The 21731-nt window shown below is 41.5% G+C and overlaps 1 protein-coding gene across 1 annotated transcript in view; it reads left to right on the top strand.

The window, feature by feature from the left end:
• LOC133425369 (BCL-6 corepressor-like) overlaps positions 1–11932 on the top strand; it is a 57537-nt gene extending 45605 nt beyond the window's left edge. Inside the window, exons 8-13 of the mRNA XM_061716196.1 lie at positions 1756–1863; positions 3796–3962; positions 5224–5369; positions 7964–8041; positions 8850–9039; positions 10576–11932. Coding sequence (XP_061572180.1) covers positions 1756–1863; positions 3796–3962; positions 5224–5369; positions 7964–8041; positions 8850–9039; positions 10576–11743 — 1857 coding nt within the window. The 3' untranslated portion in view covers positions 11744–11932. The remainder of the gene's footprint in view (positions 1–1755; positions 1864–3795; positions 3963–5223; positions 5370–7963; positions 8042–8849; positions 9040–10575) is intronic.
• Positions 11933–21731: the final 9799 nt, after the last annotated feature.

Genomic DNA, 21731 nt, shown 5'->3' with positions numbered 1-21731 from the left:
CTGCTGAGCGACGGTTGAATCTCGGTCGTATAAAAAGAACCGAACCACAAACCGTCTGGGAGGTTTGGATGACGGCGGGAACTGACTCCGCCCACTACATAGGCCACGCCCCCTTAACCCGCACACCACGGTGGCCACGCCCCCTCACCCCGCCCACCCAGAGATTAATGTTGAAATACAATTTCGAGAAAAAAAGCGTTTTTTGCGTGCGTTCGTGTGTTTTGTCGTGTGTTTTTGCGTGCGTGCGTTCATCTTGCATGCGTTTTTTCGTGCGTTTTTGCGTGCGTGCGTTCTGCGTGCGTTTTTTCGTGCGTTTGTGCGTTTTTGCGTGCGTTTTAGGTGCGTTTTTGCGTGCGTTTTTTCGTGCGTTCTTGCGTGCGTTTTGCGTGCGTTTTTTCGTGCGTTTGTGCGTTTTTTGCGTGCGTGCGTTTTGCGTGCGTTTTTCCGTGCGTTCGTGCGTTTTTGTGTGCGTGCGTTTTGCGTGCGTTTTTGCGTGCCTGCGTGCGTTTTACGTGCGTTTTTTCGTGCGTTCGTGCGTTTTTATGTGCATGCGTTCGTTTTGCATGCGTTTTTTCGCGCGTTCGTTAAAAAATCCCCTCAAATATTTTTCCTCCTGCACGGCTCGGATTCTCTTCCGTTACTTGTATCATTTGTTTTTTTAGTTTTGCGTGCGTTCGTGCGTTTTTTCCTGCGTTTGTGCGTTCTTGTGTGCGTGCGTTCGTTTTGCATGCGTTTTGCGTTCGTTTTGCGTGCGTTTTGCGTGCGTTTTGCGTGCGTTTTGCGTGCGTTTTTTCATGCGTTTTTTCATGCGTTTTTTCGTGCGTTCATGCGTTTTTGCGTGCCTGTGTGCGTTTTTGCGTGCCTGCGTGCGTTTTTGCGTGCGTTTTTGCGTGCGTGCGTTCGTTTTGCGTGCGTTTTTTCGCGCGTTCATTAAAAAATCCCCTCAAATATTTTTCCTCCTGCACGGCCCGGATTCTCTTCCCTAGGAAGTTACTCGTATCATTTTTTGATGTTTTTTTCCAGGATTCTGATTGGCTAGCATGACTTTATCTTCTCGTTACACTGCCCCCTGTAGGTTTGGCTGCTCATAGCACCTTAACAGCTAACTCCAGGAACCCCAATACATGTCGTGAATAAAGTTGAAATTTCCAGAATAAAGTCGAAATTTCAACTTTATTCATTAAATTTGTATTTTTTCCCAACATTTCAAGTTTTTTCTCGACATTTCAACTTTTTTCTCGAAATTATACTTCAACATTAATCTAAAACTTTTGCCTTTTTTCTCAACATTCGACTTTTTTCTTGAAATTTCGACTTTTTAATGTTGAAATACAATTTCAAGAATAAAGTCGAAATTTTATGAATAAAGTCGAAATTTCGACTTTTTTCTCAACATTTCGTAATTTTTCTCGAAATTCTACTTCAACATTAATCTCACACACACTCCAGAGGAGGTGACGGTGCTAATTTCGACCGAGCAGGAAGTGTGTGTGTGTGTGTGTGTGTGTGTGTGTGTGTGTGTGTGTGTGTGTGTGTGTGTGTGTGTGTGTGTGTGTGTGTGTGTGTGTGTGTGTGTGTGTGTGTGTGTGTGACAGTGACTGATGCAGCAGGAGAGTCAGCGCCGCTTAATTGCATTTTGGGTAATAAAAGTGATTCTGGAGCCCAATGTGCTAATAAAGGTTTATTTCTCTCCACGCGCACACACACACACACACGCACACACACACACACACACACACACACACACACACACAGGTGGACCCGGCAGGAAGTGGCCCCGCCCCCCCGGAGATACGACGACTCATCGTCAACAAGAACGCTGGAGAAACGCTGCTACAGCGCGCCGCGAGGCTAGGCTACGAGGTAACTAGCGCACTGCTAGGCTAGGCTACGAGGTAAACTAGCGCACCGCTAGGCTAGGCTACGAGGTAAACTAGCGCACTGCTAGGCTAGGCTACGAGGTAAACTAGCGCGCTGCTAGGCTAGGCTACGAGGTAAACTAGCGCGCAGCTAGGCTAGGCTACGAGGTAAACTAGCGCACCGCTAGGCTAGGCTACGAGGTAATCTAATGCACCGCTAGGCTAGGCTACGAGGTAAACTAGCGCTGTTTTGCTATGCTATGAGGTAACGACAACTAGTGAAAGAAAGTCGAAATGTCGAAAAAATGATGAGAATAAAATTGAAATTTCAACAATAATCTTGACATTTTGACTTTTTATCGACATTTACATTTTTTTTTTTTGAAATTTCTACTTTTTTCTCAACATTCGACTTTTTTCTCAAAATTTCGACTTTTTTCTCCACATTTCGACTTTTTTCAAGACCTTTCGATTTTTTCTCGAAATTTCGACTTTTTTCTCGACATTTCGACTTTTTTCTCGAAATTGTATTTCAACATTAAAATATGATTTTTATTTTCCCCCTAACCCTAACACTCTTCGTAGCCGCTGGGCTCGTTGGTTCGTCAGGAATCTCCATGAAAATGAAGCGTCTCCGTCTCGTCCTCCAGATCATTAACTCTCTCTTTCCTCCGTCTTTAATCCTTCTCTTCCTGATGGGAAAGTCTGGCCGCTCACACACGCTCCGCCGTTAATTCAATCTGCCGTCGGCTCGCCGCTCTTCCTCGGCTCTGATTGATTTTACTAAAAAAGAAAAAGAAAAAGCAGCTTCAGGAGAAAAACAACCTGAAACTCAAACCTGCGCAGAATGAGAATGAACCGACGGTTGAACCGACGGTCGACCGGAGGAGAAACGACGTCCAGGATCTGAGTTTTTACCAGAAGAAATGCTGAAAATATCCAGATGGAAGGAGTTAGAGGTTTCTGGGAGATCCCTTTTCCATCAAACCGGTTCCAAACCGATTAGGGATGGGCGGTATGGACTAAAAAATGTATCACGATCATTTCTGGCATTTATCCCGATAACGATAAAAATGATGATAAAAAAAATACCAATTCAACTCCACCTTTGTAACTATAAATCTATCTCTCTCTCAGATCTGCCATGTTTGTTACACAAAAACCTCATCAACGGGAATTTATCTTTCTTTCTTTCTTTCTTTCTTTCTTTCTTTCTTTCTTTCTTTCTTTCTTTCTTTCTTTCTTTCTTTCTTTCTTTCTTTCTTTCAGGCTCATTTCTTTCTTTCTTTCTTTCTTTCTTTCTTTCTTTCTTTCTTTCTTTTTTCTTTCTTTCTTTCTTTTTCTCTTTCTTTCTTTCAGGCTCATTTCTTTCTTTCTTTCAGCCTAATTTCTTTCTTTTTTTCTTTCTTTCTTTCTTTCTTTCTTTCAGGCTCATTTCTTTCTTTCTTTCTTTCAGGCTCATTTTATTTCTTTCTTAATTCCTTCCTTCCTTCCATAAATCAGTTTTACACAAAAACTTCATCAACAGGAATTTATCGTTTTTACCGCGAGATACAAATTCTTACCGTGGGGAATTTTTTTGACGGTTTATCGTGAACGGTAAAATATCACCCATTCATACTATATATATATATATATATATATATATATATATATATATATATATATATATATATATATATATATATATATATATATATAAGACATCAACTTAGGATAAAAGTTCCTTTTTCATTGAATGGTGAATCTCCACTTTATTGGCGAGCCAGCCAGGAGACTCACCTGCAGGACTGTGTTGAAAAAAATCGATTTTCCGATTCTAAATCGATTCTCATATTATTTAATATAATTATTATTAATGAATATACGTTTTTAGCATTTGTTTTGTCTTGTTTCCAGGAAGTGGTCTTGTTTTTAGAGTTTGTTTTGTCAACAGGAAGTGGTGTTGTCCTGCCTGCAGCGGCGTCTCTGCGACGTCAACCACCGCGACAACGCCGGCTACCGCGCGCTACACGAGGCCTGCGCTCGCGGCGCGCTAGCCATCGCACGCCACCTGGTGGCTAACGGGGCCGATGTCAACGTCAGCGCCGAGGACGGGGTCAGGTGAGGGGGCGGGGCCGTGCGGGGGGGTTTACGCCCCAGAATGTATCTCTCCGTTAAACTGTTGAAATATCTTTGCTAGCGGTGATGATTATTAGCAGCTACTAGCTGGGACTAAAGTCGCTAACGACAACGAAAATTCTGACTAAATATCGTCGTCAACGAACCTTCATCACCTGAGGAAAATGAGACGCAACGAAAATGCTGGTCATGTGACGATAATGATAATTAAATATATAATGCAATATCGTAGAGGAATAAAAACCAGACTAAAATGGACAATTCTGACTAAAATCAGACTAAAATGACTTTTAGTCGACTGAAACTTGACACGACTAAAAGGAGAATGAACGTGACTAAAACTGATAAAAACTAAAAACTGTGTTTAAGGTTTTTTCGCGTTTATTTTCGGGTTTTTTCAGGTTTATTTTCGGGTTTTTTCGGGTTCATTTTCGGGTTTATTTTCGGGTGTGTTTCGGGTTTTTTCGGGTTTATTTTCGGGTTTTTTCTGGTTTATTTTCTGGTTTTTTCGGGTTTATTTTCGGGTGTGTTTCGGGTTTTTTCGGGTTTATTTTTGGGTTTTTTCGGGTTTATTTTCGGGTGTGTTTCGGGTTTTTTCGGGTTTATTTTCGGGTTTTTTCGGGTTTATTTTCGGGTTTTTTCTGGTTTATTTTCGGGTTTTTTCGGGTTTATTTTCGGGTGTGTTTCGGGTTTTTTCTGGTTTATTTTCGGGTTTTTTCGGGTTTATTTTCGGGTGTGTTTCGGGTTTTTTCGGGTTTATTTTCGGGTTTTTTCGGGTTTATTTTCGGGTTTTTTCTGGTTTATTTTCGGGTTTTTTCGGGTTTATTTTCGGGTGTGTTTCGGGTTTTTTCGGGTTTATTTTCTGGTTTTTTCGGGTTTATTTTCGGGTTTTTTCTGGTTTATTTTCGTGTTTTTTCGGATTTATTTTCAGGTTTTTTCTGATTTATTTTCGGGTTTTTTCGGGTTTATTTTCGGGTTTATTTTCGGGTTTTTTCAGGTTTATTTTCGGGTGTGTTTCAGGTTTTTTCCGTTTTATTTGCGGGTTTTTCGGGTTTATTGTCGGGTGTGATAGCTGAACCCAAAGACTAGACTAAAACTAAAACTGAAACAGGCTGAAAACAACAACACTAGCATTATTTCACGGCTGTAGCCACACCTGGAAACGACTGTAACGAGGATTATTTCAGCTGAAGTTTCTGATGAGAGGATGAGTTTTCACCTGTGATCTGTTTTTTCCCATCAGGCCTCTGCACGACGCCGTGCAGAACGACCACCTGGAGCTGGTGCGCTACCTGCTAGCCTGCGGCGCCGACCCGACGCTAACCTCCTACTCCGGACGGGGGCTGCTTAGCATGACGCGCAGCGCCGCCATGGAAACCTTCCTGGAGGGTGAGCGGGGGGGGGGGGGGGGGGGGGGTTTTCCTTTTTTTCTTTTTTTTCTTCTTTTTTACCTTTTTTTCTTCATTTTTCCTTTTTTTTCTCTTTTCTTCTTTTTTTCTTTTTTCCTTTTTTAATCTCAAATATTTTGAATTTTTTCTCGAAATTTTGACTTTTTTCTCAACATTTTGACTTTTTTTCTTTCTTTTTTTTCTTCTTTTTTTTACTATTTTCATTTCAAGTTGAAATTTGGATGAAAAAGTCGAGAAAAAAGTTGAAATTTAGAGAAAAAAGTTGAAATTTGGATGAAAAAGTTGAAATTTTGAGAAAAAGGTTTCACGTTTCCTGGAAAACTCACCAGTGGAAACAGATTCAGTCAATCCGGTTCTGTCCGGTTCAGTTTCCTTGTTTTTACTAAAACAAGCTAGCAGAGGAACCGGACACGCCCCTCTGTGATGTCACTACTGTTGCTGTTGTTGCCTGTTCTAGTTTTAGTCTAGTCTTTAGTCCAGCTGTCATTTTAGTTTTTATTCGTGTTAGTCTCGTTCATTCTCCTTTTTGTCCGCGTCTCAACTTCGTACCTCGTAATGTTAGCTAGGACAGGATAATGTTAGCTAGGACAGGATAATGTTAGCTAGGACAGGATAATGTTAGCTAGGACAGGATAATGTTAGCTAGGACAGGATAATGTTAGCTAGGACAGGATTAGCCTATCTCTCAGCACGATCTGCTTCTTCAGACCGTCTTCATGGAAACATGGGTGGTACTAGCTAGCTAGGAGTTCCACAGGTCTCTGTACCAGGACTTCTGCTTCTTTAATATATTAATTTAGATTAATACAAAAATGTCATGTTATACGCAGATGACACCCAGATTTATGTTCAGTAAACCAGACGGTTGTTTTGAGGAGAAATGGGCTCCAAACGACTTCTGCGTTTTTATAAAACCTGCAAAAAGAAAAACGCGGAAAGCTGAAGGTCGTCTGTCTGGAGAGAAGAGAGAAGAGAGGAAGGAGAGGAAAGAAAAGAGATGAGAGAAGAAGAACGGAGGAATAAATGAGGAGGCAGAGAGGAAGCAGCGCAGCCTCAGCGTGTGTGTGTGTGTGTGTGTGTGTGTGTGTGTGTGTTTGCTCTCCTCCTCCTCCTCCTCCTCTTTCCCTCCGTCTCTTTCTCTCTTTCTTCTCTCTCCAGAGGGTTTAATGAGGCTCGGCTGCTGAATCCCCGAGCAGCTAACGCTAACACACACACACACACACACACACACACACACACACACACACACACACACACACACACACACACACACACACGCTCCGTCTGCCTAGCGCGCCGCGGCGGCGGCTAGCCGGCACCGCCTGAAACAAACACACTGGTGTTTCTTCTCTGAGGAGCCGTTTGTCCTCGCAATCTAACCAGGAATATTTCTCGTATTTCTAGTTAAAATGTCTCATTTTTAATCAAAAAATCTCATTACACTTAAAACAAGACTCATTGCCAGAAAAATAACTTGTTATTTGACAATTTTCACCTGTTTCAAGTAAATTTTCACTTGAAATAAGTAGAAAAATCTTCTCATTACAAGCAAAAAAAATCTTGTTCCACTGGCAGATTTTTCTACTTATTTTAAGTGAAAATCTACTTGAAACAGGTGAAAGTTGTTGATTTTTCCAGTGATGAGTCTTGTTTTAAGTGTATTTCTCCACGGTAACGCTTTTGAAAGAGAAAAGTAGGATGTACATTTTGATGTATAACACACCTGGGTGCACGTTACGGTCCAGGCGAAGAAATGGCATAAATTGTGCCAAAATGACACGATTAATTCAAAATAGCAGACTTCCTGTTCGGTTTCGGCCATGGCACCAAGAGACTTTTCTTTAAGTTGTGACATGATACAGGTGTGTACTGATTTTCGTGCATGTAGGTCAAACCGTATTGTGGGGCTTGAGGCACAAAGTTTTCTAGGGGGCGCTGTTGAGCCGTTAGGCCACGCCCATTAATGCAAACCATTAAATATCACATTTTTCACCAGGACTGGCTTGGTGCAGAATATGGTGACTTTTGGGGCACGTTCAGGGTGAAAAAAGGCCCTAATTTCGTCAGAAAAAAGAATAATAATAACTAGAAAATTTCATGAAATTTTGATATGGGCATGCCCTACCGCCCATTCGACCCCTCTTGCTGCTTTGGTTTGGGGCTGTAGTGGTTGTGTTCGGGGTGGTTCTATGTCAGTTTGAGGTGTTTACAGTTGTATTGCATTCATTCCTGTGCTCCCAAAAGTTATTAATGGGGTGCGCTTTTTGGCGTCTAGTGTCCCCATGGTAACCCCTATTACTGAGAAAAGTAATCCCCATTGAGGCACGATGGAGTCGCATCCAACGATGTATGCCATGCATGGGTGCACGTTGCGGTTGCATGCCCATAAAAAGAAAAAGAAAAATTCCTACAGATACATTAGGGCCTTCGCACTGTCAGTGCTCGGGCCCTAATAAGACAAATATTCCTGGTAAGATTTTGAGTTTTTGCGCCGTTGTCCTCGTGCCACGCTCTGATTGGCCGAGGCCTGACTCGTCTCTCTGATTGGCTGATCTTCTACCTCTGTTTCTTCAGATTACCTGTCGGACATCCAGGGCCGGCCGGAGGACGACCCGGGAATCTGCTGGGAGTTCTACGGAAGCTCGGTGTGCGGTGAGTAGTTACACACACACACACACACACGCACGCACGCACAAACACCTGGCTGTGTTAGCCTAGCACGCTAGCGTAGCTTCACACAAACACCAAACTTTAACGAAGCAGGAGAAAAATAAAATATTTTGAGAAGGAAGATTATATTTTATTATTATTTTTTCATTATGCACTTTGAGAAAAAAGTCGAAATTTCGAGAAAAAAGTCGAAATTTTCGAGAAAAAAATCTAATTTCGCAAATAAAGTAGAAATGTCGAGAAAAAAGGCGAAATTTCGAGAAAAAAGTCAAAATTTCGAGAAAAAAGTCGAAATTTCGAGAAAAAAGTAAAAATTTCGATAAAGTCAAAATTTCGAGAAAAAAGTCAAAATTTCGAGAAAAAAGTCAAAATTTCGAGAAAAAAGTCGAAATCTTCAAGAAAAAAGTCAAATTTCGCAAATAAAGTAGAAATATCGAGAAAAAAGTCAAAATTTCGAGAAAAAAGTCAAAATTTCGAGAAAAAGTCAAAATTTTGCGACTTAAGTAGAAATGTTGAGAAAAAAGGCGAAATATCGAGATTAATGGAACAAATCTGATGTTTTGGGTAATTGTTTTTTTTGTGTTTTATAATTATTTCATGCTCGAAATAAAGATTTCAATTCAAAATTAAGTTTCCGAATGGTTCTGCCTGCAAGCAAATGTTAGTTCTTTTATTGATATATTTGCAGTTTCCGTATCAACCAACTTTTTCTGATTCGGTTCGTAGAACTGAAACTAAGATGCTAGCCTTGTTAGCAGGAACTGGGATTGAGTCGTCTTTGTTTCCGCAGAGCCGTCACGCGAGGGCGGAGCCTACGACATCTTAGCCGACGCCCCCGGGCCGGAGGAGGAAGACGAGGAGGAAGAGGAGGACGAAGGTCTGGACGAAGAGCAGCGAGCCAAGAGGGAAGTGTTCGAGTTCGAGCTGTCGGACCGACCGCTGCTGCCGAGCTACAACATCACGCTGTCGCTAACGCAGGGGTAAGCTAACGCTGCTGCCGAGCTACAACATCACGCTGTCGCTAACGCAGGGGTAAGCTAACGCTGCTGCCGAGCTACAACATCACGCTGTCGCTAACGCAGGGGTGAGTTAGCTACGCTAGTGTCGCTACGCTACAACATCACGCTGTCGCTAACGCAGGGGTGAGTTAGCTACGCTAGTGTCGCTAAAGCAGGGGTGAGTTAGCTACGCTAGTGTTGCTACGCTACGCTACAACATCATGCTGTCGCTGACGCAGGGGTGAGTTAGCTACGCTAGTGTCGCTAAAGCAGGGGTGAGTTACGGGGGGTCGCCCTCGGGGCCGGGCAGACCGGTGAGACAGTTCCGGGGGGTCGGACTTTTTTCTCGAAATTTAACTTTTTTCTCGACATTTTGACTTTTTTTTTCTACATTCTGACTTTTTTCTCGAAATTTTACTTTTTTCTCGTCATTTCGACTTTTTTCTCGACATTTCGACTTTTTTCTCGAAATTTAACTTTTTTCTCGACATTTTGACTTTTTTTTTTTTCGACATTCCGACTTTTTTCTCGAAGTGTACAATAAATCTTTCTCCTCTAAAATGTTATTTTTATCTAATTTCCTCCTCCAGGCCGAGGAACTGGCTGCTCCTCTAAACTGTTATTAATAATAATAATTATTAATAATAATGTTATTAATGTTATTTCTGTTATTAATAATAATATATAATAATAATAATTATTAATATTAATGTTATTTCTCCTCCAGGCCGAGGAACTGGCTCCTCCTCTAAACTGTTATTAATAATAATAATGTTATTAATGTTATTTCTGTTATTAATAATAATATGTAATAATAATAATTATTAATAATAATGTTATTAATGTTATTTCTGTTATTAATAATAATAATATATAATAATAATAATTATTAATAATAATGTTATTAATGTTATTTCTGTTATTAATAATAATAATATATAATAATAATAATTATTAATAATAATGTTATTAATGTTATTTCTGTTATTTCTCCTCTAAACTGTTATTAATAATAATTATTATTAATAATAATGTTATTAATGTTATTTCTGTTATTAATAATAATATATAATAATAATTATTATTAATATTAATGTTATTTCTCCTCCAGGCCGAGGAACTGGCTCCTCCTCTAAACTGTTATTAATAATAATAATGTTATTAATGTTATTTCTGTTATTATTAATAATAATAATGATTAATAATAATGTTATTTCTGTTATTTCTCCTCTAAACTGTTATTAATAATAATAATGTTATTAATGTTATTTCTGTTATTAATAATAATATATAATAATAATAATTATTAATAATAATGTTATTTCTGTTATTAATAATAATATATAATAATAATAATTATTAATATTAATGTTATTTCTGTCATTTCCCCCAGGCCGAGGAACTGGCTCCTCCTCTAAACTGTTATTAATAATAATAATGTTATTAATGTTATTTCTGTTATTAATAATAATATATAATAATAATTAATAATAATGTTATTTCTGTTATTTCCCCCAGGCCGAGGAACTGGCTCCTCCTCTCCGACGTCCTCGGTCGCCTCCGGATGACGTCGCGCTCGTTCCGCCGGCTCTTCCCTCAGCTGAACGTGCGCTCGGTTCCAGAGGACGAGTTCTACCGGCAGGCGTCGCTGTCGCAGCTGCTGACGGGCCCGGACGAGCAGGAGCTAGCGTCGTTCCGGCCCGACGTCACCGACCCGCTGGAGCTGGTGGAGGCCACGCCCGAGCTAGCCGGCATGCTAGGCTCCTCGCTGGAGTTCGTGGACGGCCGCTGGGACTCGGCGGACACTTCGCCGCCACCGCCGCCGCCGCCCGGGCCGCCGTTAGCCTCACCGTTAGCCTCGCGGCGGCAGCAGGGAGCCGACGCCGGAGCTGCTAGCAAGACTTTAGAGTCCAGATCAGAACTGGGACCCAAGGGATGCTCCGTTCGCTCGGCTAAGCTAGACGTTAGCATGTGGGAGCCGCAGAATAAACCTGCAGGGATTCCAACTCCGGCCAAGCTTAGCACGGTGGCTAATGCTAGCCGGTGGGAGCCTCAAAAACAACAGATCCAGAACCCCGGGACCAACGAAACTGTTAATCCTGTTAATCCCGAGCCTAAAATCATGCTAGCACTTCAAAACCAAGGAAGTAAAACCACAGAAACCACTTCCTTGAAATCTGACACATTAGCCGATGCTAACATGCGGCTGCGCAGCAGAACCGCCGCTAATCACGACACCAAACTAACACCGGACTCTGGAACGGCAGATTCAGCCCGAATATGGAATAAGAACTCTGAGAAACCTGCATGTTTGAACGGGGAAGCTAATGCTAACGTGTCCAAGGACGGCGTTTCGGATCCTCCGGATGAAGCTACATCACCGCCGAGTAAGACGGCCGGGGCGGAGAAACCGGACAAACCGGAGAAACTGGAGAAACCGGACAAACCGGACAAACCGGACGCGTCGGACCGGCAGGAAGTGAAAAGAGCTAGCGCTAGCGCAGCGCCCAAAAGAGACTGCGAGCGACAGGAAGTGGCGCTAGCTAAGAGCATCAAGATGGACGCCGCCTGGCAGAGGAACCTGACCAACGTCCGGGTTCACATCCGCGACCTCGGCATCAAAGTGGCCTCCATCCGCAGAGACGTGAAGAAAGAGGCGGGAAAAACCAGGACTAAAACCAGGTGAAAAACCCGAACTAAAACCAGGTGAAAAACCAGAACTAAAACCAGGTGAAAAACCAGAACTAAAACCAGGTGAAAAACCAGAACTAAAAATGTGTAAATATGTTTTTATTTATGGGCAAAGTTGCAGCTCTTTGTTCTGTATATAATGTCGGCTTTTGTCACTAAACTATCACTGACCAATAAAGGAGGAGGAAGAAATAAAGACTGTTCTCTGAGTTATTTGATTCGGGGAGGGGGTCGCCCTCGGGGCCGGGCCGGCCGGCGAGACAGTTCTGGGGGTCGGACTTTTTTCTAAAAATTTCGACTTTTTTCTCGAAATTTCCATTTTTTTTCTTGAAATTTCCATTTTTTTTCCCGTAATTTCGACTTTTTTCTTGACATTTTTACTTTTTTCTCGAAATTTCGACTTTCTCGACATTTCAACTTGTTTCTCCAAATTTCAACTTTTTTCTCGAAATTTTGTTTTTTTTCTCGACTTTTTTCTCGAAATTTCAAAAATTTTTCCGGAAATTACATTTACATTTTGACGTTTTTTTCGACATTTCAACTTGTTTCTCGAAATTTCAACTTTTTTCTCGACATTTTGACTTTTTTCTCAACATTTTGACTTTTTTCTCGAAATTTCAAATTTTTCCGTGAAATTTCGAATTTTTTCTCGACATTTCAACTTTTTTCGCGAAATTTCGACTTTTTTCTCGACATTTTCGATTTTTCTTTCGAAATTTCGACTTTTTTCTCAACTTTTTTCTCGAAATTTCGACTTTTCTTTTTTCTCGAGATTTCGACTTTTTTTCTCGAAATTTCGACTTTTTTCTCGACATTTCAACTTTTTTCTCAATATTTCCACTTTTTTCTCGAAATTTCAACTTTCGACAGTTCGGGGGGGGGTCGCCCTCGGGGCCGACCGGAGAGACAGTTCAGGGGGGTCGCATGGCTAGCATGGCTCGCATTAGCATGTTAACGTTGATACAATTTCCAGAAAAAAGTAAAAATTACCTGAATAAAGTTGAAATTTTGTCTTTTTTCTCGAAACTTTGACTTTTTTCTTGAAATTTCGACTTTTTTCTCGACATTTGTATAAATGTATAAACCGGTTTCAGACCCGGTTTCAGACTCGGTTTCAGACCGGTTTAGACCGGTTTCAGACCGGTTTCAGACCCGGTTTAAACCGGTTTCAGACTGACTGGAGCTTCAACTCGTCTCGTTCGGGAGTTTAAAAGTTAAAATCCTCCGACTGGTTCTGCCGGCGGCTCCTCCCCCGACCAGAACCAGAACCAGAACCAGAACCAGAACCAGAAACAGAACTAGAACTAGAACCAGAACTAGAACCAGAACTTCCTGAACCAGAACCAGAACCAGAACCAGAACCGTGACTCATCGCTCTGAAAAACTGGGACAAACGACTTCCTGTAACGACGGAGAGCGAGTCCATTCATGCTGATCCCTCTCTCTCTCTCTCTCTCTCTCTCTCTCTCTCTCTCTCTCTCTCTCTCTCTCTCTCTCTCTCTCTCTCTCTCTCTCTCTCTCAGCCTCGCACGTCCTCGTTCATCCTCTTCGATCGCCCACACCCTCTCATCCTTAGAGAGAGAGATGAGTCATTCACTCGTTAGTCTCTTTTATTCCTGCAGTTCCGACTCAGAGACGCGTTATCATAGTTATATAATATATAGTTATACTCGTTATTCTGTCGTTGACGACGTTTGTCCCTCAGATCCCACAAGACTAAAGACTAAAATTACTCTATTTTGAAAACAGGTTTCTTGATTTTATTTTGAAGTGACGGAACGGAAGAGAATCAGGGCAGGAGAAAAATAACAATAATATTTTAGAGGAGGAGGATTTTGTTTTCATTATGCATTTTGAGAAAAAAGTCAAAATGTCGAAAAAAAAGTCAAAATGTCGAGAAAAAAGTCGAAATGTTGAGAAAAAAGTCGGAATTTCGAGAAAAATGACGAAATATCGTGAGAAAAGTCGAAATGTCGAGAATAATGTTGAGAAAAAAGTTGAAATGTCGAGAAAAAAGTCAAAATTTCGAGAAAAAAGTCGAAATGTCGAGAAAAAAGTCAAAATTTCGTGAATAAAGTTGAAGTGCAGAAGAGGTTTTCTCCTGGAAACACTTCCAAACGTCCTGGTTCAGTTTTCTTCTGGTTCTGCTGTCATGGACGTCCACTCGCCCAGCGAGTCCCGTCGTCTGAGAAGTTCTGGGGTTTTACGGTCTGAGTTTGGGGTAAATTACCAGAACATCCTCTTCGGTTCATGACATTCACTGACGACATCCACTTCTTTTTTTTTTTTTTTTTTTTTTTTTTTTTTTTTTATATTTATTGTTTTTCCTTTTACAAAGCATTTTTATAAAATAACAACACGAACATGGGGTGTTTTCTGTCACAATTTACAGCAAAGTAATTAACCAATCAAGTACAAAAGAAACTTAAACAAAATAAGGACGTTTCAGAGAGATGTACATTTTCCATTGCTTCCAGATGTCGTTGAATTTTGATTGCTGGAGCCTCATTGAAAAAGTGATTCTTTCCATTACATACAGATCATAAATAATATCATACCATTCATCTATAGATGGGGCGTCTGGCTTGAGCCACTTCTTTGTAATTGCTTTCCTTGCTGCTAGACTCAGTATTCCCAATATATATCTATTTTTCACATTTGCATTAGCCGAGTGTACCAGCCCAAAAAGAAGTTCGTCCCATTTAAATGTAATGTCAGTTCCAAATACAATTACTAGTTCTGAATATACCTTGCGCCAGAATATATTTATTTTTGGACAAGCCCAGAACAAATGATAGTGATTTGCTTCCTGAGAACTACACAACCTCCAACAGCTAGAAGATCCTGTATGGTGGCCATGCTGAGCAGGTGTAATGAAATATCTGGTGAGACACTTCCAGCCGAAAGATCTCCATGAGTTTGAGCATGATATCCTCCACTGAAATTCACAGTATTTAATCCAGGTATCTTCTGAAAGGCAGCTGTTGGTTTCCCTGTCCCATTTTTGTTTTATATATGTGGTATTCACTTTTTTCATTTCCTGCAGGCCTCTATAGAGTCTAGAGATTACTTTAAGCTTGGAGTCTGTTCTATAAGCACTGATAAATACTTTTAATAAACTGTTGTCAAATGTCTTTTGACTTTTTAATATAGTGCTGTTTAGATGGTGGCGTACCTGAAGAAATCTAAAAAAGTCACTATTATTGAGACCATGCAGTCTTTTCAACTCCTCAAAGCTCTTCAGTGTTGTCTGTTTGAACAAGGTACAATATGAGGAGAGACCCCGGCTAACCCATCCCCTATAGTTGGCATCCATCTTATTTGGGGCAAAGTCAAGATCGTAGCAGCACCATTTCAAAATCTTTACCTCTTCTAACATATCATTTCTAGTGATAACGTTTAACCATGTTTTCAGTGATAAGTTGATCCATTTATTTCCTGTTTCCATCAAACTTTTAATTTGTCTTTTATCTCCTATTCTTGCTTGAATTGGCATCGTCCCCGATATGTTTTCCTCGATTTCCTTCCATCTTGCCTTGTAATCTGAGACGCACCAACAGAAAAGGATCCTTAGCTGGGCCGATACATAATAATCTTTTAGGCAGGGAAGAGCCAGTCCACCCTTATTTTTTGATAATTGAAGAGTTTGGAACCTTATTCTCGGTTTTTTCCCCTGCCAAATATAACGTGACAATAATTTATCCCATTCATTGAATTGTTTATCATTAATTTCAATTGGGAGGGTCTGAAATAGATATAATATCCTTGGCAAGATGTTCATTTTTACCGATTCAATTCGAGATTCAAAACTTAATATTGGAATAAGATTCCATCTTTTCATGTCTTCTTTTAATTTTTTATTCAATAGATCAAAATTTAAGTTGTATAAGTTTGATAAATTTTTTGGGATGTTTACTCCCAGATACTTCATATGCTCCAGATCCCATTTCAGTTGAATCTTAGAAGTAATGTTTTGGCTAGGTTTGTAATTGAAGTTTAGTACTTGGGTCTTTTGAATGTTAAGTTTATAGCCTGAGACCGAGCCAAAAGCATCTAAGAATGATAGTAGCTTCAAAATTGAGTTTTCGGGGTTTGACAGACTAATTAAAACGTCATCAGCAAATAAAGAAATCTTGTATTCTTGGTCTAATATTTTTATTCCAGTGATATTATTGTTCTGAGTAATCCCCTGACTTAACGGTTCAATAAACAATGCAAACAACAATGGGCTCAATGGGCAGCCCTGTCTGGTCCCTCTTTCCAGGCCAAATTGGTTTGAAATTGATCCATTTATTTTCACTCTAGCTTTCGGTTTATTATATAGTGCTTTAATAGTTTTAATAAAAATTTGATGAAATCCAAATTTGTCCAATAGTCGAAATAGGAACTCTAAATTAACCTGATCAAAAGCCTTCTCGGCATCAAGACTTAAAATTACTGCCTGGAGTTTATTTTTGTTTATCTCATCAATCACATGAAGCGTTCGGCGAATGCTATCTTGGGTCTGTCTTTGCTGTATAAAACCTGTTTGATCTAGACTTATTATCTGAGGAAGAATATTTTCAATTCTTTTTGCCAAAATGTGGGTAAAGATCTTATAGTCTTGGTTCAAAACACTTATCGGCCGATAGTTTCCACAGTCTAACTTGTCTTTACCCTCTTTCGGTATCACGGAGATCACTGCTTCTTTCCAAGAGACAGGAACAATGCCAGTTTCAAGCACATGGTTGTATGTGGTTTTCATTCTAGGGGTGAGTAAGTCCTTCATCTCTTTGTACCACTCTGCTGGAAATCCGTCTGGCCCTGACGCTTTGTTTATCTTTGAATGTGATATTGCCCTTTTAATTTCTTCATCTGTAATTTCCCCAATTAGAATCTTGTTTTGTTCTTCAGTCACTTTGGGTAATTTTATGAGTTTTATAAAATCTTCCATCTCTTTTTCGTCTGTTTTGGGTTGGGTATATAGATTTGTGTAGAATGTTTCAAAGGTTTGTTGGATATCTTTTATTTTGTAGTGTGTAGAGTTAGTAATGTGGTCCCTTATTTTATGAATTGTATTTTCTGCCTGTTGCTTTTTTAATTTGTAAGCTAATAATTTAGCTGATTTATTTCCGGTTTCATAGTATTTTTGTTTTAGAAAGGTTAATTTTTTTTTAATATCATTCGAGTAAATTTCATTCAATTCGTTTTTTTTCTTACTCATTTCCATTTTTACTCCTGGATTTAATGTCTTTTTATGTGCGTTCTCTAATTTTTCCAGTTCCGACTGTAGCTGTTCAATTTTTGCCTTTCTCTTTTTTTTCAAATTCGAGCAGTAGGCTATTAGTTTTCCCCTTAAAACCACTTTGCAAGCATCCCAAAGAGTCTGTGGGGAAACTTCTCCGTTGTCGTTTTCATCAAAATATTGCTTTATATCTGTTCTTATTTGTTCCCGCATTGGATCTAGAATCCCTGTATTCAGGCTCCAAATTGTCCTCTTTTTTTCGGTGTCTAATGTTATATTTAAGTAGACTGGTGCATGATCAGATAGATCCATAGTCCCAATATTGCAATTTGTAACCCTGTAAATGTCCCTTTGATACATAAGGTAATAATCAAGCCTAGAATAAATCAAATGTGGGTGAGAAAAAAAGGTGAAGTCTTTTTTAGTCGGATTCAGTTCTCTCCAAGTATCACAGAGACCTAACTCCCTCATCATTGTTTTTATATTTTTGGTAGTCTTCTTCTCTCCCGTGTAGCAGGGTTTTGATGTGTCCAGGGTTGGGTGTAGTCTAACATTGAAGTCTCCACCGCAGATTAGGGTACCCTGCGCCTCCGAGACTAATAACTCGAAAATTTGTTTGAAAAATGTCCACTCTGATAGTGGAGGAGCGTAAACATTCAAGAAGGTAACTAAAGCCCCCTGTAGATAACCTCGGACCAGAACGAATCTCCCATCTAAGTCTTTCTTTTCATAAATGCACTCAAAATTTAATTTCTTAGAAATTAAGATTACCACCCCTCTCTTTGAGCCTTGTCTACAGGAAGACGAGTACTGATTAAATCGCCATCGTATAAGTTTTTCATGTTCAGAGTTTGATAAATGTGTCTCTTGGAGGAGAGCTATTTCTACTTCTTCCCTCTTTAATTTTGCCATTATATTGCTTCTCTTGATTGGATTGCCTAGACCATTTACATTATATGTAATGACCTTAATTGACTTGGTATTTTGCATTATATGTCATTTAAGTATAATTGAAGTCTGTAACGCCATAAAAAAGAAGAAAAAAAGAAAAAAAAAAGACTTTTACACCCCTGGTGCTGTGGGTAACAGTAGCACCAACACAAACATTAACTACAACAAAAACATAACAAAAATACACACTGGCTTCCAACGATGAGGCCTCTCTCATGGTCTCATAACTCAGATGGAACTTGAGTTTAGAGGGAAAGTCTCTTCCACCTGGCGATGGGGGAGGGCCCTCTTCAGCCTCTAAGCTGATAGACAGGTCCAGTGTCCAATGAGGTGTCCCGATTTCACTTTTTTATTCCTTTTGCCCTTAAAATTATCTATTTGTAGTATGACACAAATAACCTCACAGAATATATATTTTCTAGTATACGACTCTCTCATCTCAATGCCAAGTCGCATGGAGGAATATGTATATAATCATTAAATTAATTAAATTCTCGATACTTATCCGGTGTCCTGACGTCGGAATCTTTGAAGTGACTCTTTGAAGCCGCGCTTGGCGCTCGGGTTCTCCCGGTTTCCTCGCCGTCCGCCGGGTTGCCAAGTCAGCCGGCTGATCTGATCCAAAAGAGAAGCTGGGTTTTTCAGAACCGTCACCGGGATCCCCCTCGCAGCCATATCCTCGGTCGCCGCCTCCGCCGAGTTGTATGTCACCGCGCCTTCCTTGTAGTGCGCCCGCAGCCTGGCCGGGAACGGGGTCTGAAACCGTATGTTTCGCTCCTTCAGCGCAGCCTTCGCCTCCGTGTATTCCCTCCGCCTCCTCAGCAGCTCCGGTGCGTAGTCGTGATCCATCTGTATCTTCTTCCCTTGGAAGTCGATTCCCTTTCTTTGCCACGCTTTCTTGATCACCTCTTCTTTCATTTTAAAGCTCGAGAATTTAACCACGATGGATCTCGGCGGGGCTTCAGCCGGGGGTCTCGTGCTGAGCGCCCGGTGCGCCCTCTCGATATTCAGGGCTGTGGAGGACGGGAGCTCCAGGCCTTTAATTAACAGATCTTCCACGAATGTAGTCATTGTTTCCGTGCCTTCTTCAGCTCCCTCCTTCACCCCGTACAGTCTGACGTTCTCCCGCCGGGAGCGCCCCTCCAGGTCCATCAATTTAGCTTCTGTTCGGATCTGAAGTTTCACCAACTCAGTCAAAACCCCCTCCGTAGACTGGATTCGAGTCTCCGCTGCGTCTATGCGCTCCTCCGTCTCCTCCACTCGTTTGTAGATCTTATTAATGTCTTCGCTGATGTCGGTTAGTTTTTGGTTGGAGTCTTTTCTAAACTCTCGTAGCTCTTTTAGGATAATTCCGAGATTAACATCGTGGCTCTGTTCCGGGTCAGTCGGCTGCGTGTCCGCTAGCATGTTGTCGCCAGCTTGTGACAGTCGCTCCTCTTCCATATCGTCGTTTTCCTTCCTTTGTGTGACACTTTTCTTCGCTTTCCTGGGCATCATTTTTGGTCCGTCTCCTTTACATGTATATTTACGCTCCACAGAGGAATTTCGAGTCGTGGTCGGGCCGTTTTTAATTTTTATCGTCGGGACCCTGTCAGTCTATGCTGCCATCACTCTGCCAGCCAGACCGGAAGCCCCCGACATCCACTTCTATATTGAGAACGCCGTGGTTGCTCGTCCTCCGAGCCTTTTCTGGTCTTTTTGGGGTGTTTATTTCTCCTCTAGCACCATGCTAGACAACGCTACCACCATGCTAGGTGCAGCTAGCACCATGCTAGACAACGCTACCACCATGCTAGGTGCAGCTAGCACCATGCTAGGTGCAGCTAGGCACAGGTCATCTAAGTGAGGGCTGCGGCCATTGCAGCTGGCGCTCCAACCCGGAGACTGTGAGGGAGGGGCTAAGAGGGGCTAATAAGGGGGGGGGGGGGCAGGAAGGCGTTGGATATGGGGAGAGGGGGGTGTGTCAGTGTGTGTGTGAGAGTCTGTGACGCGATAAGTCCGAGAACCTTCGCCCAGAGCGCAGCCAAACGTCCTTGATGTTATCGGGCAGCGGTACAGTTCTGGAGTTCTGGGAGGGAGATCCGCAGGTGTTTGTGGGAGAGGGGGAGGGTTAGGTTGGGTGCAGAGCGTCATGTTTACATTCCTCCAGGGAGATTGTGACGAAGAGGCCTGCAAAGTCGCTCCATCAAGGCCAAATCTAATCAACAATTTGCAGACAGCTCAGTAATTTTCCGTCTGCCTTTCAGTCTTCTGGTTCCTCAATAAACTCCGATCAGACGAATTTGTGATCAGTCCCCGCCAAGCCGGGTGCCCAGCTTCTCCAAGGTGTTCTCCATCTTGTTAAAGAGCTCAAAGACCCCTGCTAGCCTACGATTCTGTTCAAGAATCACATCCAGCTTACGGTTTTGCTCTCCCAACGTTAAAGTCTGAGTGCTGAGCCCCGTGCTCAATCCTTCAGCAGCTTCGGCAGCTCATAGAGGGCCAGAACGGCTCCCGCAGACTTACGCGATTGTCGATAGGCCAGGAAGATCCCCACTCCAATTAGGAGAAATCCTGCTATCATAAATCCAATTATGAAGGCGTCCTCAATATCCTCGACAGATAAAATTTTGAGGCACATCGGCCGCCAGTTCTTGTACGCGTTCATCGTGTAACCAGCAAAAAACATCCCATCGGGGCAGGAGGGCTCCCTTACCCCCCTGACTTCTCGTTGCAAAAATTTGGTCAATGGTGCTGAGAGACGAGTTAGGCTTAGCTCTGGCGTAGCTATAGCTTAGCTCGGGCGTAGCTATGGCTTATCTCGGGCATAGCTCGGGCGTAGCAGCACCTGCTGCTGATCAGGTCCTGCTAGCGGGGGATTAGCGGCACCTGGACGGACTTTTATCAGGACTTTGAAGAAACTGATAAAAACCAGAACCGAAAAAGCAGGTCTACTTTTGTTTGGTTTTTTTCGTACCTCAAACAGCGGTGCCGTTTCCGTTTGAACCGTTTTCACGGTCGCTAACCTCCGTAACAACGGCCTCCTAAAAGGTTGAGGTCGTGTGTCTGGAGTTTCTTGTGTTTTACACCTTTTTTAATAAATATTTTTAATTGATTTATTATTGTGTTTTACACCTTTTTTATTCTTTATTTAAATTGATTTATTATTGTGTTTTACACCTTTTTGATTCTTTTTTTAATTGATTTATTATTGTGTTTTATACCTTTTTTATTCTTTTTTTTAGATTGATTTATTATTGTGTTTTACACCTTTTTGATTCTTTTTTTAAAAATTGATTTATTATTGTGTTTTACACCTTTTTTTATTCTTTATTTTAATTGATTTATTATTGTGTTTAACACCTTTTTTATTATTTTTTTTAATTGATTTATTATTGTGTTTTACACCTGGAGCTTAGCGCTTAGCGGCGTCGTCGTGTCAACGCTAACGTGAGCCGCCGCCACAGATCGTAATCATCGGCCGCAGACGGCGGCTCTTCCTCCGCTTCCTGTTGGAGCCAGCTGTGTGTGTGTGTGTGTGTGTGTGTGTGTGTGTGTGTGTGTGTGTGTGTGTGTGCGTGTGCGTGTGTGTGTGTGTGTGTGTGTGCGCCGCAGAGGAAATCTGGCGTGACGGACTGTTCCTTTAAGGCCAGATAAACGAGGTGGTGTCGGGTTTCATCCCCAACCCCCGTCACGAACACACACACACACACACTCTCTCTCCAGCGATGTGTGTGTTCTCCAGTGAGTGTGTGTGTGGAGCGAGTGTGTAACGGCGAGTGTGTCGCTGCTGAGGACGGTGGATTGAATTGCTAATGCGCCGCAGGGA

The sequence above is a fragment of the Cololabis saira genome, chromosome 24, assembly GCF_033807715.1.
Source record: "Cololabis saira isolate AMF1-May2022 chromosome 24, fColSai1.1, whole genome shotgun sequence".
Lineage (NCBI taxonomy): Eukaryota > Metazoa > Chordata > Actinopteri > Beloniformes > Belonidae > Cololabis > Cololabis saira.
This window is presented reverse-complemented; position numbering and strand designations above follow the sequence as displayed.